This window comes from Polyodon spathula, chromosome 15, assembly GCF_017654505.1.
Source record: "Polyodon spathula isolate WHYD16114869_AA chromosome 15, ASM1765450v1, whole genome shotgun sequence".
NCBI lineage: Eukaryota > Metazoa > Chordata > Actinopteri > Acipenseriformes > Polyodontidae > Polyodon > Polyodon spathula.
In genome coordinates, this window is record NC_054548.1 from 39,211,430 (window position 1) to 39,226,853 (window position 15,424).

The 15,424-nt window shown below is 35.5% G+C and overlaps 1 protein-coding gene across 1 annotated transcript in view; it reads left to right on the top strand.

The window, feature by feature from the left end:
- Positions 1-15,424, top strand: part of LOC121327848 (nectin-3-like) — a 128,818-nt gene that overhangs the window by 96,761 nt on the left and 16,633 nt on the right. Inside the window, exon 6 of the mRNA XM_041272111.1 lies at positions 6,453-6,591. Coding sequence (XP_041128045.1) covers positions 6,453-6,591 — 139 coding nt within the window. The remainder of the gene's footprint in view (positions 1-6,452; positions 6,592-15,424) is intronic.

A 15,424-nucleotide genomic window follows, 5' to 3' on the forward strand; every position in this document is an offset into this window, starting at 1 on the left:
CCACAACACAAAACACCCAGCTGCCACTGTTTTGTTACTGTTTCCGGGAAAGAGTAGCCATGGCAACTAATGGGCTGTCCATTTCATGGTCAAACAGCTCAATGTATGCATACCCTCCCATACCACTAATCCCAGCAGTGCTCAGGAAGATAAAGAGAGACAAAGCCACTCTCATTCAAGAGGTTCTGGTTCTCAGAGATCAGAGAAATAGCAGAAGAGGGACCTTAGCACTTATCGTTAAGCTGTGATTTGCTGTCTCATAACAGGGCGAAAATGCTGCATAACAATCCTTCATGGTTACGGCTAGCTGCTTGGAGATTGAATAGCAAAAAGCTAACAAATCAAGGGCTAATTGGAACAAGTAGTCAATATCTTACTTGTGTCAAAGAAAACCTCCACTTTTTAAGCCTATACAAGAAAATGGAGACAGTTTGCTCTCTGGTGCAACTCAAAATCTCTGCACCACACAGATATATCTATATCAACACTTGCATCTTACCTTAGCCACCTGTTCCACAGGGGTCTTTCAATATCCTCCATCAAGGTGCATATTGCGGCAATCTCTGATATTTTACCTGGGTGGGAGGATCACCCGGTAGGTTCCCACACAGTGGTATCCAGATTTCTTAAAGGGGTTAACCATCTAAGGCCCTCAAGGAAACAGATCATTCCTCAATGCAGCCTCAGTCTGGTATGGAATAAACTCGTGGGACCACCATTTGAACCCATGGTGACAGGCAATGAGAAATTCCTGACATGGAAAACAGTGTTCCTAGTGGCAGTGACATCAGCAAGAAGGGTAAGTGAGCGCCAAGCACTAGTGATGATTGTACCCTACTAGTCATTCCGGGACAGGATTGTCTGTAGACCAAATCCCCAATTCCTACCTAACATGGTAACAAGTTTTCATATCAACCAGATCATAACTTTTCATGATTTTTACCCAAAACTCCATCAAATCAGAAGAGGAAGCTAGATACCACCTAATTGTTGTACATAGAGCACTGAATTTCTACATTCACAGGACTAACTTAGAGAAAACCTGTGTAAATTTCTAGGTAGATTACAGTTTGTTATAAACTTGATTTAAAAAAAAAAAAAAAAAAACACCTGTTCAAGGACCTATCAAAGCCCACTCAATAAGACAAGTAGCTACTACTTGAGCAAAATTTGAATCCATCTCAATCCAGGACATCTGCAATGCTGCTATCTTTCGAGACCTTTATAAAACATTACAATTGAATTATGTCTTGCTCTCATACCACCTTTACTCACTCTATGTTGTCTGTGGCTTCTTCCACTAAAATTTTGCATTTAAAATGTTAATTACTCTTCCGTTGTAAATTGTATGTGTGTGTCCATTTTTGACTTTAAATATGCATTAAAATATCCTGATGCAATTTAATAGCCAGAATTGCAAAAATGATAAAGTTATAAACAGTTCTTTTTCTTTATATATATATATATATATATATATATATATATATATATATATATATATATTGTAAATGCAACAAACAAGACACGCCTCCTCCTAGAACTCGTGTTTTTTTATTATTTCAAGCCTTTCTTTGTAGACTGATTACAAGACAGAGATTGCTATGATTCTGGATTTGTCAAGATGCCAACTCAGTGAAAACCTTCGTTTTGTTCCACAAATGCAACTGGGAATATATCAGAAGGAAATATTTAATCTTGAAAGTAGTCATTTTGATTGGAATATGGCAAGCTGCACTCAGATGCATATATCAAACTGAAATGGCAGGTAGGATAACAACTTATGTGCCTAATATGAAACATATGTTATATATTCTTTGTTTATATTACTTTTAGGAAGAAAAAAAACATTTTGGTTGTGCAGATTTGTATGTACCAGTTTACACATGTTTACAAAATAGTGTTCAATGAAACTGTGTCTGTGTTTACAACACAGCTCCTGGATACAGGCACAGAGCCAGCAGGCAGAAGCATACATTCCTCCGTAGAGTACAATGCAGCCATCATACCGGAAGTAGTGTTATATTTTCTTTTTTTATGTAGTATCAGAAACAATGATTTCGGTTTTACAGTTGTGTGTATATATACCTGTTTACACCTGTACACGGGTATATGTACATACCCGTTTCATTTGAAATGTATATTATATTTTTTCACTGCTTGTAGTCATGCTGAATATGCGCTCATTTACAAAAAAAAGCCTTTTATGTTTCATTTGCCATTTAAATACAGTGTTTCTGTGATGCATATGTTAGATATGATGTTCATAAATAAAACTTTTCAGTTGTATCTAATAGTATGTCTTTCTTTTTCATAACGAAGCAGTTTAAAAATGTATGGGTCAAAGTGACCCACGTGGTGGTTTTAGGTAGTTTAAAAATCCAGTGGTTCTAGTGTTAATTGATTGAAAACAATTACACAGTAGCTATGCAGTATTATAAAGTCAGTAGCAAGAAAAAAATATTTATCTGGTAATTATTTTGAACATCTGTTGAGAAGATCTCATTCCAATATAAATTATTTGGACTGATCTGAAAGAAAGTTGTGGCCAAGCATTGTGTATCCAGTTGGTCTGAGCTGAAGGAAAGAGAGAATGGGCCCAGATTTCACCAAACAAGATAATTAACATAATAACATAGCATAGTAACATAATTCTTAACCAGTATTATACATATGTGAAAACCATAATAAAAGGAAAAGGAAAACACAGAATACTAAAAGCAGGAGTCCCAGTACTTTTGAACAAATATTTTAAATGATTTTTTTTGTTGTTGTTGTTAATACAAAGTATTTGTTAAATTACTAGAAATTGTGTATTTTGCTTTTTATTTTATTAAAACGTGGTTAAAGTTTACTAAATGCTTGCCCTTAATCTGTTGCCTTGAATTATGATATAAGGGTAGGGTGACAATGTTTGCTATAATACAAATGAACAAAACCAGCAACAATATTTTTACATAGTACAACTTACCACCAGACCTTAAAACTGTGATTGTAATTATTTTTAAACCAAATGTAATCATTGTTTTATATTTTACCTTGTACTGTAGTACTGTATGTCTTCATCTCAATAAAACAACCTTTATCAACAAGGTAAAATGAATAAATAAAAGGGTGCTATGGTAAAACAGAATTGAATGAAGCCTAGTGGTGTATCAGCATACTACTCTACCACCGTCATTTATCTCAGAATGTGTCTCTCTTATGTTTTTCTCCAGTAGCAATTTATAGACCCCCTTGTTAACATCACTCAGCAAGGTCCAACTATTTAGAAACAAGGGGGTCTGTTTCATCAAGCTAGATTTTATTGGAACATTGTACACCATTTTGGAACCAACCTAGATTGTATCAGCCACAGTTCTGTGGTGGTCTTTGGATTTGCCCTTATCAGTAGCTGGTTGATGCAATCCAGGGAGATTGTGGTAATCCACTGGTGCTGTGTCTTATTCCGGCAAGGTATAAATTGACCAAATCAACACCCAAGACAGGTAGACCAGTGTTTCAAAGCAAAGTCTTCATTAAAGTCTTCTTGTGGAAGTGTGTCTACCTGGCTTAGTTAAGATTTGCTTTTAAATTGTGACAACAAAGACAAACCAGACTAAACTGAGGATTTAAAAGAATGAACCATGATGAAAGGCTGGAAGAACTGAATCTATGTAGTCTGGAACAAAGAAGAATTATGGGGGACATGATTGAAGTCTTTAAAACCGAAAAAGGAGCTGACAGGTAAACCCTAACGAATACTTCAAGCGCAGTACAGAAACCTGGACCAGATGAAACAGTTGAAAGTTAAGTGGAGATAGACTAAAAACAGAGGGATGGAGAGAGTTCTTTACAGAGTGGTGAAGGTATAGAATGAGTTATCTAGTCATGTTGTTGATGCAGAACCATCTGTGACCTTTCATACACAACTTCACAAAGTTTTCAGATCAATCAACTACTAGGAACCGGACTAGCTTAGATCGGGTGAATGGTTTCTTCTCATTGATACATTTTCTTATGCTATGTTCTTATATAAGTTGACTTTTCTGTTTTGCCAGCCCAATTTCAGAATGATTGGGAACATAAAATAATGGACATAAGGCAATGATAATGAAATGATTCAAATGACATTTGGGACTACTTGTTCTTTAATAAACCACATTCCCATAAAAAACAGAAAAAAAAAAACAGAAAAAAAAACACGTTTCTGCTTTATTACTGTTGAAGACAATACAGTAGCCTAATGTCTGGGAGTAGATTTCTTATACTAATTTCCTTTGCCATGGAGACTACTTAAATAAAAGTTAGTATTTGCTATTTCTGAAGCTAAAACAGATAGTGCTTTTGCAGAAAAGGGGTTTAAGTGTGTTTTCAATTCATGGTGTTCAACAAACATTTTTTTTGTGAAATTAATTTGAAACCACAAGAAAATAACTACCACATGGGTTTTGGAAGCTATGTTGTCAACTTTCTTCAATACTGATCAGACAAAATGTTTTATTATGTTGTAATAATTGTTACCCATATTATAGACCTTATGACTATGTGTACTACAGTCACACAGCAAATTATAAGGACTACCATAGGCACATTTTAGGGAGTGCTTCTGACCTAAAATTATTAATAGCAGTCTCCAGATAAATAACAGCTCACTTAATATTACACTCCAAATCAATTTCCAAATGTTTACTAATACATACATACATACATACATACATACACAAAAGGTTTAACAACAAATATGATGTTTTATAGGGTCCTGAAACCTTTCACTTATGTTTTTGCCTTATTTCACTTCATAGCACACCTATGACATTTATGTTAATGGAGACATAAAAAACACTGCAATAGAGATCTCAACTTAAATATTTTCTAAGAACCGTTTAGCTGCTTACTAATAGAGTTTCACAGTGGGACTTCCCAGTTTACTCAGAAGCAGAAGTTATGTTCCTTACCAAATTGCATTGGCATGTCACTTGGTTTAGTTTAGAAAACCACATGGCCTTGTTTGTGAGTGTTCAGGCTTTGCCATTAATATCACAGACCACTCTGTTTGAACAAAATGTTTATTGCACAACTATCTGAAGAATGTAGCCTATCTCCACAGTTCTATCATCATCGTAGAATTTAAAGATACTTTGAAAACTCCTACTGCACGGGCAATTGATTTCTTCCACTTGAAGCTAAGCCATTTGTTGTATTTTCTGGGTGCTAAGATGCTCCATTAAATCATTATACACATATGCTACAACTGTTAGAAATTCCAACTACTGCCAAATCTGTTCAGGTGGTGTTTGAAAAAATATAGCGAAACTCCCTTATGAATCCAGCAGTCGGGTAGTTTCTTTACACTGCCTTTATGTATGTCAATTTCAAACATATGCTGAAATGCCTTATAACATTCTTACCAATTACTTTTGCTACTTCCCAGTAGTTTATGTATTGTTTGTCATTTCTATTTAAAACCATTGTTTTAACATGTTATTCTACATGTCAGTTGATCAACTGTAAATAAAAACCTCTCACAAGCATGTCGCTTGGCCATTTTACTTATAGTACAGCTTATCACCAAACCTTGAGAATATGATTAGAACAGTTGTTTTTTTAACCAAATGTCATCTGTTGTTTGATATCTGTTTTGTTTGATATAATTTGAAATTGACAATCCTGAGAACAAGAGTTTTAAAGGCAGGAGGCCTTGCACCTGGGCAGGCTGTACAGTAGGTATGTGGAGGCTCCCCAGGTCTGTACAGTAGGTATGTAGAGACTCCCCAGGTCTGTATAGTAGGTATGTGAAGACTCTCCGGGTCTGTACAGTAGGTCTGTGGAGACTCTCTGGGTCTGTACAGTAGGTTTGTGGAAACTCTCTGGGTCTGTACAGTAGGTTTGTGGAGACTCTCTGGGTCTGTACAGTAGGTTTGTGGAGAGTCTGGGTCTGTACAGTAGGTTTGTGGAGACTCTCCAGGTCTGTACTGTAGGTATGTGGAGACTCTCTGGGTCTGTACAGTAGGTTTGTGGAGACTCCCAAGCTGTAAACTAAGATCATCAATTTGACACTTGACTGAGTTACCATGAACTCAAAATGGCAGGACTTTTTAGTCATTCATCCACTGGAGACACTGTCCACCTTTTCAGTTTACATGGCATACATTATTAAATTGCACCAGGCATGAGTTACTAATCATAATACATAGATGATGTTGTTAATTTTTTGATGCATAGATAGTATATTAGACATATAATGTGTTTGTCACAATGTAATGTATATTTTTGTGGGCATGTATTTTTTTGTTGTTTTTTTTTTTTTTACTAATGTTTAATGTTCTGTTTTGTAGGACTAATGCATGAGTTATGTTTCTGTTGTCAAAGAAGCATGTGATACACAATACTGGTACTGTAATAAAATGTCCCTTCTCTCCTACACTTTTTAATGCAGCATGAAATTCATGACTTGTTGTCTGAATGTGTTCCAGATACCCCGTCAAAGCAGACCTCCTCTGTGGCAGTGGCGGGTGCTGTGATTGGTGCTGTGTTAGCTCTCTTTCTCATTGCCGTATTCATTATTGTTCTCATGACACCAAGAAAGGAAAGACCATCCCATCTTGACAAAGTGTGAGTATTCAAAGTTTTCAATCATATAATATATTACCTTACAATGTTATTCTCACAGACTCCTAAAGAAAATAGGATTATATTGTAACACACAAAGTCAAGTACGTATCCCTGTAAACTTTAAAAAATTTAACTAAAATTTAAACAAATTTAAAAAGGGCTATGTTTTAGATTGAATTAAAGTACTTGTATCTAACAAATTAATTCCTCACACCTACCAATATTGCACTTCCATTAGCTAGGTCCTAAATGTTATGTGTTTAAAGAAACATACTTGGGCTTCTAGCCTGCATTGGTGTCAACAAAACACGTTACATTTTTAGCTTCAGATTGAATGAATATGACAGGCTGGGTGAATTTTTCATGTGTGTTCTTGACAATATATTTGAAGACCTTAAAGAGCAACTTGGAATGGGCCCAAAATATCACGGTTATCTTAACTGATGCATTTTTATTGTTGTTTTATTATTGTCACTTTCTGTTCCAGTCATCATATCCTGGTGATTTTTTACAAGGTTTAAAGCACACCTATGACCTCAAAAGGGTTCTTAAGCTCTCAAGTTCAGCTGGGGTGTAATCTATTAACTGTACCCCTGTAATACCCGGCCCTTAGTGCATCTAAGAAATACACCAGTAAGAAAAAAACACCTAGAAATGTGGAAAAGACATAATTAAGTGTAATAGTATCCAGTACAGTAAACATTTTCATAAACAGTGTAGTGGACAGAAGGCCACTTTAAAAAACTGACTTCAACCTGTGCTGAGCAGAAATCAAGATACTAAGAACAAGCCAAGCGAAATTCGTTTTTATTGGTTTTATAAATCTAGACTTCTCTTGTAAGAGAATTCCAAAGCTTGAAACCTGAACAATAATACGTAAACCTTCGGCTCAAAAGTTGATAAGAGAAAATGTTTCTTCATCCCTGCTGCAATCTGGCTCAAGGTGTGTCTCAAGCAACAAAAATATGGTCAAACAGAATAAACAGAAACACTCCTTTATGGAAGTGAAACTTTCACGCAGGTGTGGCTGTTTGTTATTGTGTTTTGTCTCATTCAGTCTGGGTCAAAACATGTAAACCCACATCCTGAGGTGGGTCATAGGGACCCGGGTTAACCCAGGTATGTGGTTTCATGACCTGGTCCCCAGAAGACATCTACTATTTTGTAGGAATAGACTGGTGGCTAACAGAGGACTAATGCCTGACAAAGACTTTGATCAATATGTACTGGTCTGGGTCAGCCTTATAGGTTTTTACCTAACTAAGTGTGTGGCACTTAATTGTGAACACCCATTGTTTTGAAATGGTATACTTGAAGCAAGTCTAGTCAATCATTATCTTCACATCAGAAGCATCCCAAAAAGGCTGCATATGGTCATATTTGATAGCTGAAACAAATATGACTGTTGAAAGACGATTCAAGGTCAGATAGCAACATAAACAGCATATCTGTAATGTGCCAACGACAGAGGTGTTTGAAACCATTAATTCCATTCCTGAACTCAACCGTAAATGAGCATCCATTTTTCTTTCATTCATGATTGAGGATAGCACAAAGGCAGTCGGGGGTTTGATGTCCTAAAGGAGTAATACATCTAGGCGGTGTTGGCATTGAAGTGAAAACTGATGCTCCAACAGAAAATAGCATTGTCACCGGGAAGCACTGACCCCAGAAATGAGTCCAGCGGTACACTGAAGTGTAAGCCAAAGAGAATAAAACATAAACCACCCCGAGCTAAACTCTCGGATAGTATATCTAATCCATCCCAGTCTAAGTTCATTCTTGACATGTATTTCTGAGGCTGCATCAAAGTTTTCATACAGTTCTGTAACTAAATTGAAAATAAAAACAGGATTTTAGTAACCCTAGGGTCTTAATATATTAATGTCTATTTTCTAAAGTAATTCTCTTTAGTTTGGATACCAACCCAAGATGTATCAGTCTTTTTAGAACTTACTATTTTTTTTAGGTTGTATTTATTCCCTCTAAAATAATTAGATTTGGACTCTCTTATTAAATTAGCACTGCTTTATTTCTGAGGGGTCTGATTTGCTTTTTTATGTGGTCGTATAGCTATTATGTTTTTTCGTTTCTGTAAACTCACATAATTGCATAGTTAAAGCTAGTCTGGTTTTCTAGTATGCAAGGTCACGTAATACAGCTTCAGTTTCTATAGACTTGCCTACCCACCTACGCCTCTCTTTGTCAGGATATCAATCAAATATGTAATAACCAAGGCTCTATTTTCCAGTTGCGTTCAATGCTGCATATACAGTAGAACACTGTGTGGTTTGGGGGTGTTCCTATTACCTGTAACCGGTGTCTTATGGTCATGGCCTTTCCACACAACAGCTGTAGCTTTCCCTAACAATTTAGTTTCCATGGTAGAAAAATACGATATATTTTTGTTCTGACATTTTCCCCACTTTAGTTAATATAAGTGTTTTCAATTGTTCAATATATGTTTCTGATGGTCAGATTAAAGGGCATTTCAGATTCATGATTTGACATTAATTGTGGAAAATCACTTAGGTTGTGGTTTTAGAGAACAGTGGTATTTAACTGCCAATATTAAATTATAATTTTCCATAAGAGAAGCCAATCATGTTGTGGTTTTGGCATCAAGGTATCTTTTCCCCTTAACCCTCCTAATCCTTTACACACTGAATTAAGAATCATACAGATGTTGGCAACAATAGACATTTAATACCATAGAGATCCTTGAGACCTGGTCCTTGCATGTTGCCACCTTATACATCTGTTTTACATAGATCCAGGTACCTCATTTATAGGCACTGTACATGGATAGTTTTACTATCGTGTTGGAAAAAAATGGTAGCAGCATATTGTAGCTGGAAAATTTGACTTAATAGAATTTTGACCCTTAAAGAAACAGACCATATTAGTCATGCCATTCAAAGTCTCAATGATGGGAATTGATTTGTTTTGACATTAAAAAAAACTCCTCAAGTGTTGCAGCTTTGAATACTGATAGAAATTGGTCCTTAAACATTTTTGCATTAACATGGTTACATGCTTCAGTCGGTGAACAGTTCTGCAAAACAAATAAAACAATGCATTTCTTATTGGAAAAGGAATAAGGATAGTGTTATCAAAGGTTAGAGAATGTCTGACTAAACAATCCATGTCTGAATATACTATTCATAACTGAAGAAAGGGGTTGAGGGTTTTAAGATTCTTGTGATACTATAAGAAAGGGATACAGCGCTATCAAGTCTTCTGTACACACATACAGGCCACAGAAACAAAATCAATATCACTGGACATGTGCACCAAATGTATTCATTGTATAACTATTCACAGGAAAGCAACCTAATAACAGAATAAAAATAGGCTGAGTTTCTTTGATAAAAACTAACTAACTCTTATACAAGTTTTCTATTGTAAAAGCACAGAAAAGTGTAGTAAAGCATAGTACAATCATGGTAAAGCATAGGTAGGCATTGTAAATCCCAGAGAGTTATGGTAAAGTGTATTTAAAAACCATGGTAGTCCATAACAAACCATGTTAAATGCGTACTGTAACCATTGGAAAAGCATGAGAAACTTGCAAAGTTACTGGGAGCAATTTTGAAATGAACAATTTGAAATGAACACTGAAGCATTCAGAACAACTTCATAAAGGCTACATAACACTAAGGGGTAGATATACCAAGATGGGCAAGTCACAGCGCAAACTTACTGCAATTTGCATTTTCGTTGCAACAAAGTATACATTTTGTCGTGTGTACTAAGGGAAAATATATTAATGAAAAGAGCCGCAGTATACAAATTTAAATATTTGTTGCATCTTAGCAAGATCTCTAGCATTTTACATTGTGAGGGGGGAGCGACATTGTTCAAATAAATAGTTGAGCTGTGGTTTGCTGCAGCAGAGGGTGCACAAAGGATAACCACTATACATGCAAGAGTGCAAGAATCAAAATAACATTGTTTTTGTTAAATGTAAACATCTCTACAGTGCATTCTGTTCCATATTCATTTTACCTATTTTAATACTGTTATATATATATATATATATATATATATATATATATATATATATATATATATATATATATATATACACACACACACATACATACTGTTTATAAGAATGCTTGATATAAGAATCAACCGCATATAGTGATCAAAAGCACTGGGACCAAATCATTCCTATACTAACCAATGTAAAATAATCTGCTTGTAAGAATCAAGCAATCCGCTTAGAAGAATAATTTCGGGGCAAACTGACTAAATGTAATATGGTATTTGATCAAGCGCAATAATGTGTCAGCCAATAAAAACTGTTTTTGAATTTGATCACATCTCTCATGATTAGACACATCCTCAGAGTGGATAGTGCAATGATGCATGAAATGCTGTCTTGCTTGTAATCAAACGTGACTGCACCATTGCATGGTGCAGGTATGTTTTTTTGTGTTCTTCTGTTAGAGAAAATTTGTTTCAATAAAGTGAATACACATTCATTGAATATATACTGAGTACAGCAATGTTATTGTGTGATATGCATGTAGAGGGAGTGGGATTGCAGCGTGGTGAGGAGGGGGGGATTACAGAGCTTTGCATCTTCTCTTAATGAAAAACTGAGAGATTTGTATCGCAACTGAAAAATAAATAACCCACGGGTGCTTAAATGCAGTGGTAGTAAGATACTGTACTGTAATGCCATTTTAATTCAAAGGTCATTACACGTAACGCCGCACGGCACTTAAACTAGGCACCCTCATGAGACGAACGCTTCCAAAGTATACTGAAGTAAAACAGCCTTGAGTAAACATAATCATGATCATATAACAAGCTGCTTACCCACAAAAACTTGTTTTGATGTAATGTCAGTGATTGAGCACCATTGACATCTGTATACTGTATTTAAACTGCTGATGGCACGCTTTTGCTAATTTAATGTGACAGAGCGGCTAAGGGCAGTGTAAATTATCAGGCTGGAGTCTTGATTTACATTTTTAAACCAGTGTTGGTTTTATTTTCTTACACTGCGGTGGCGAAACAGCCGCTAATAAAACAAACAGAATAAACCTAGCTCTCAGCTGGAGCACTAACTCAACAGTAGTTTGTGTGGAACAAACAATAACTCTCTTACACGAGTTTTGGTTTCTTTTGGTTAATTCTGCTTCCTGATGCCTCTATACCCCCATCACAAAGCTATTGCCTAAGCCATTTCTATCGAGGTGTCATCAACTTTAACAAGCAACTGGAACTCGTGACATCTAGTGGTCAAGTCATTGCACTGCAGCCAGGGATCAAGCTCTTACCCTTCTCTTAATAACTTTGATTCTGCAGCACAGTAATAACATCGGTCTGCTTTTAAGAAAAAACACCTGGGACGGACGTGATTCTTATAAACGGAGTGCACTATACTATATATATATATATATATATATATATATATATATATATATATCAATTAATATATATTATAATATTATTGGTATTTCGATAATTAGATATATCTAGACTCTTTTAATAGGGCTTAGTGGTAAAATCTACATCAATTAGGCAATTTAATCCCATTAGATTCATAATCATACAGTGGCTCCTCGTTAAACTAGACATGTTTGTCCGACATAAGTAGTTAAATAATACAATAAAATCGCACACATACATTTATTAGTGCTAAATCATTGTGCTGAAATAGTGTGTTTTGGGTAGGCTACTCATTACATCATGTAAAATATAAATAAATCTGTACAGTAGGCCTATACAGTATACAGTAGAGTATTAAACCAAGTGAATACCTAGCGCACTTTCGATTTACTTTCGCCTTCTAGAAACACAAAATAAATCATGCTTCTGCATTGGTGCACAATGCAAATAAAAGATTATTTTCAATTCAAACTAAATGATTTTAGCATATTTGAATTATTTTTTTTTTTAACTTGGCCTACCTAGTAGCCTAGACAATTAATACAAAATAGATCATGGTACTATACAGATGCTCAGAATGAGCTGGAGGGGTTAGTGGTACATGTGTGCAGTCTATTGCTCCCAACACATTGGGGAAACCAGAAATGTGTTTTCAAGCCTGTAAATACATCCAGACTAGTGAAATTAGGTACTTAAGTGTTCGCCTCAAAAATGCATTGAGCACAACTGGCAACGCATGAGAACAATCAGACTGGGAAATGCCAGCAATTGCAACTGTTTAAAACATACTTTCAAAAGTTCGTAACAAATTGATGTAATTGTAAGTGTCGCAATCTTCAGCAGATTTCATACATCTTTGTAATTTTTCAGAACCCTCATTTGAACTCTGCTCCCCTTGTGAATTTATGCAGGAACGTCCATAATTACATATTCATCTGAAGTTGAACCGCAAAGCATTCCCTACCAGCAGTATGCACGTTTAGTACATTTCACCCTAGACTTCTGACTCGTTTGCAACTGGTTTGTGACGGGCGCAACACTTTAGTACATCTAAATGCATAATCTTTCATAATCCCAAAACTGCTGTTGTGTACATGTAAGCTTCTTGAACATGTTGAACCCATTAAACCCTTTCCTATAAGTATTGAGATCTATAAAATATCACCATGGCGTATCAATATACTGAGAAATGTTTCAACAACTCATGATACAACAATCTGAAGCTTCCATGTTTTGTCGGTTTATGAAGGATTGTACTTGTAGATATGCATTGCTATGTAGCAGTTATGAAGGTATATAATAATACTTACTGTCCAATTCAAATAAAGCGTTACCTAACATTCATTTTGGACACTGGCACAAATTGCCTTGAATTATAAAACCTCCATGAATACACACAGTCCTGTTTTAAAATCGGTGCAATGCTCCAGCATCAGGTCCAGACAGTCTAATTTATCTGTGACTAAACTCATTAATCCATGTTGTTGATTTTGAACTCAACTCAGACAGATCTATCTTATGATTGTGTAGGGTAGGAAAGATCCAGGCTATGCTTTTACATTGCCAGAACTACCCTTCTACTGACATTGGTACGTTCTGGTTTAATGTACAGTGACATTTATGGACATTCAGTAACAGCCATTGATATTCAGAGGCCTCTGTATCCAAAGTTCATTTCAGGTTTGTTCGAGTTCATACCATGTTAAAAGATGTCTTCTTATTTTTGTTTAAATGATTTATTAAAGAGTAAGTATCTTAACAGTTTTGTTCGCAATCATTCAGAGTGATCTTTGGATCCAATTTGTTTGCATTTAGCTGGCAATATACTGCTGTGATATAGATGGTGCTTAATAATACAATGGCTGATCTAACCTACATTGCATAGAACTTTGGCTAAAGATTTGACGTCACCCTATAAAATTAAAAAATTTTGTTTCATAAAGTCAATTTCAAAATCTAACATGTACTAAACACTACTATTGTGGCTTCCAGTACACTTTTGCAATATCATTTTGTAGTTTCTTTGATTACATGGTTGTGACAGGGTAACATCACAGCCCAGGCTTGTTACCGACAGGAATTAAACCCAGAGAGAAAGCTGCAGTTTTAAAGTACTGTTGCACATTTATAAAAATTTTTTTAAAAAAAACACAAAAACAGGAACAAACAAAACACGGCACAAGAACCAAAACAAAAGATTCAAACAAAAGATCAAAACATTTGTAAACTGGGCTTTAGACTTCGCTAGCAAGTTACCAAACAGCACAACAAACTCCAATAAAGCAGTTTGCTTCCTTTTTATACAGGTGGCCATTACCTAATTGGGTAATGGCCACACCTGTAATTGCTGTCAGGGACAGAATTAACCCCATCCCTGCCAACCTAACATTCCTATACACATGCTGTTTACACTAGCAGGGCTTTTGCCCTACTACAATGATGTTAAATAAAATATTGAAATGATGTTCATACATATAGTATATTTTTTCAATCCTAAAATTCCAGGGTGATGCAAAACGTTCGGCCATAGCCATATGTCTATGTCAGGCAACTAGAACCGAAGAACAGGTCCTAGAACTCATTGTAAAGCACCTTAACACATACGTATTACAACATTTTAAGTAAAACAGTGATTAAGAACATGTTATTTGAAGCTAATTTTATGAGATACTTTAAATAGCAGCAGTTCTGCATGACTATAAAGTGATACATTAGATTTGATCCCAATGCATTTAGAACAGTTGCATTATTTATTATAAGTCTTTACAGACCAATCGTGGAGGTCAACATTTCCTCTCAATTTATATCAGAATGACTCCGGATTGCTAAAAAATGCATACTGTGCTCAAATTGAATGCATAAATCTTAACTTTTAAAATCTTAACAGACATTGTCCATGATATAGCTGAATGGCTTCCTGGTTTCTGGCAATATGCAATCAAAGTAAGAATTATTAATTATTCATCAGCTGTTGATGTTTTAATGAGTTACAGTGGTTCCCAACCTTTTGCTTGACGTCTTTTTACAAGCATTTTACAAGCACAAGCTTTTGAGTACAATTTTTTAACCTAAAATTGCATTGTAAAAGCTAATGGTAGCCTGTGGAAATAATTTAGCAGTCATTGATCCAGACCCTGCTATATAATATATAATTCTCAGTAGAGATGAACCACTAGCAATAGGGGTTTTGTAAACAAGATGTGGGCCTTATTCTCAAAGCTTTAACTAACGAGATCTGAAAAACATAATTTTATTAGAGTTAAAGCTTGAGGGCCCATGTAGCCATATAGAGGAAAAGTAAAGAAACAAAGGAGAAAAGCTTGTTCATGCTTCTGGTACAATGATAATAGAAAGCCAAGGTTATAACTTTTAAATAGCAGCTCCATTGAACCAGTTTCTGTTTATTTCAATCAAACATGTATGTTTG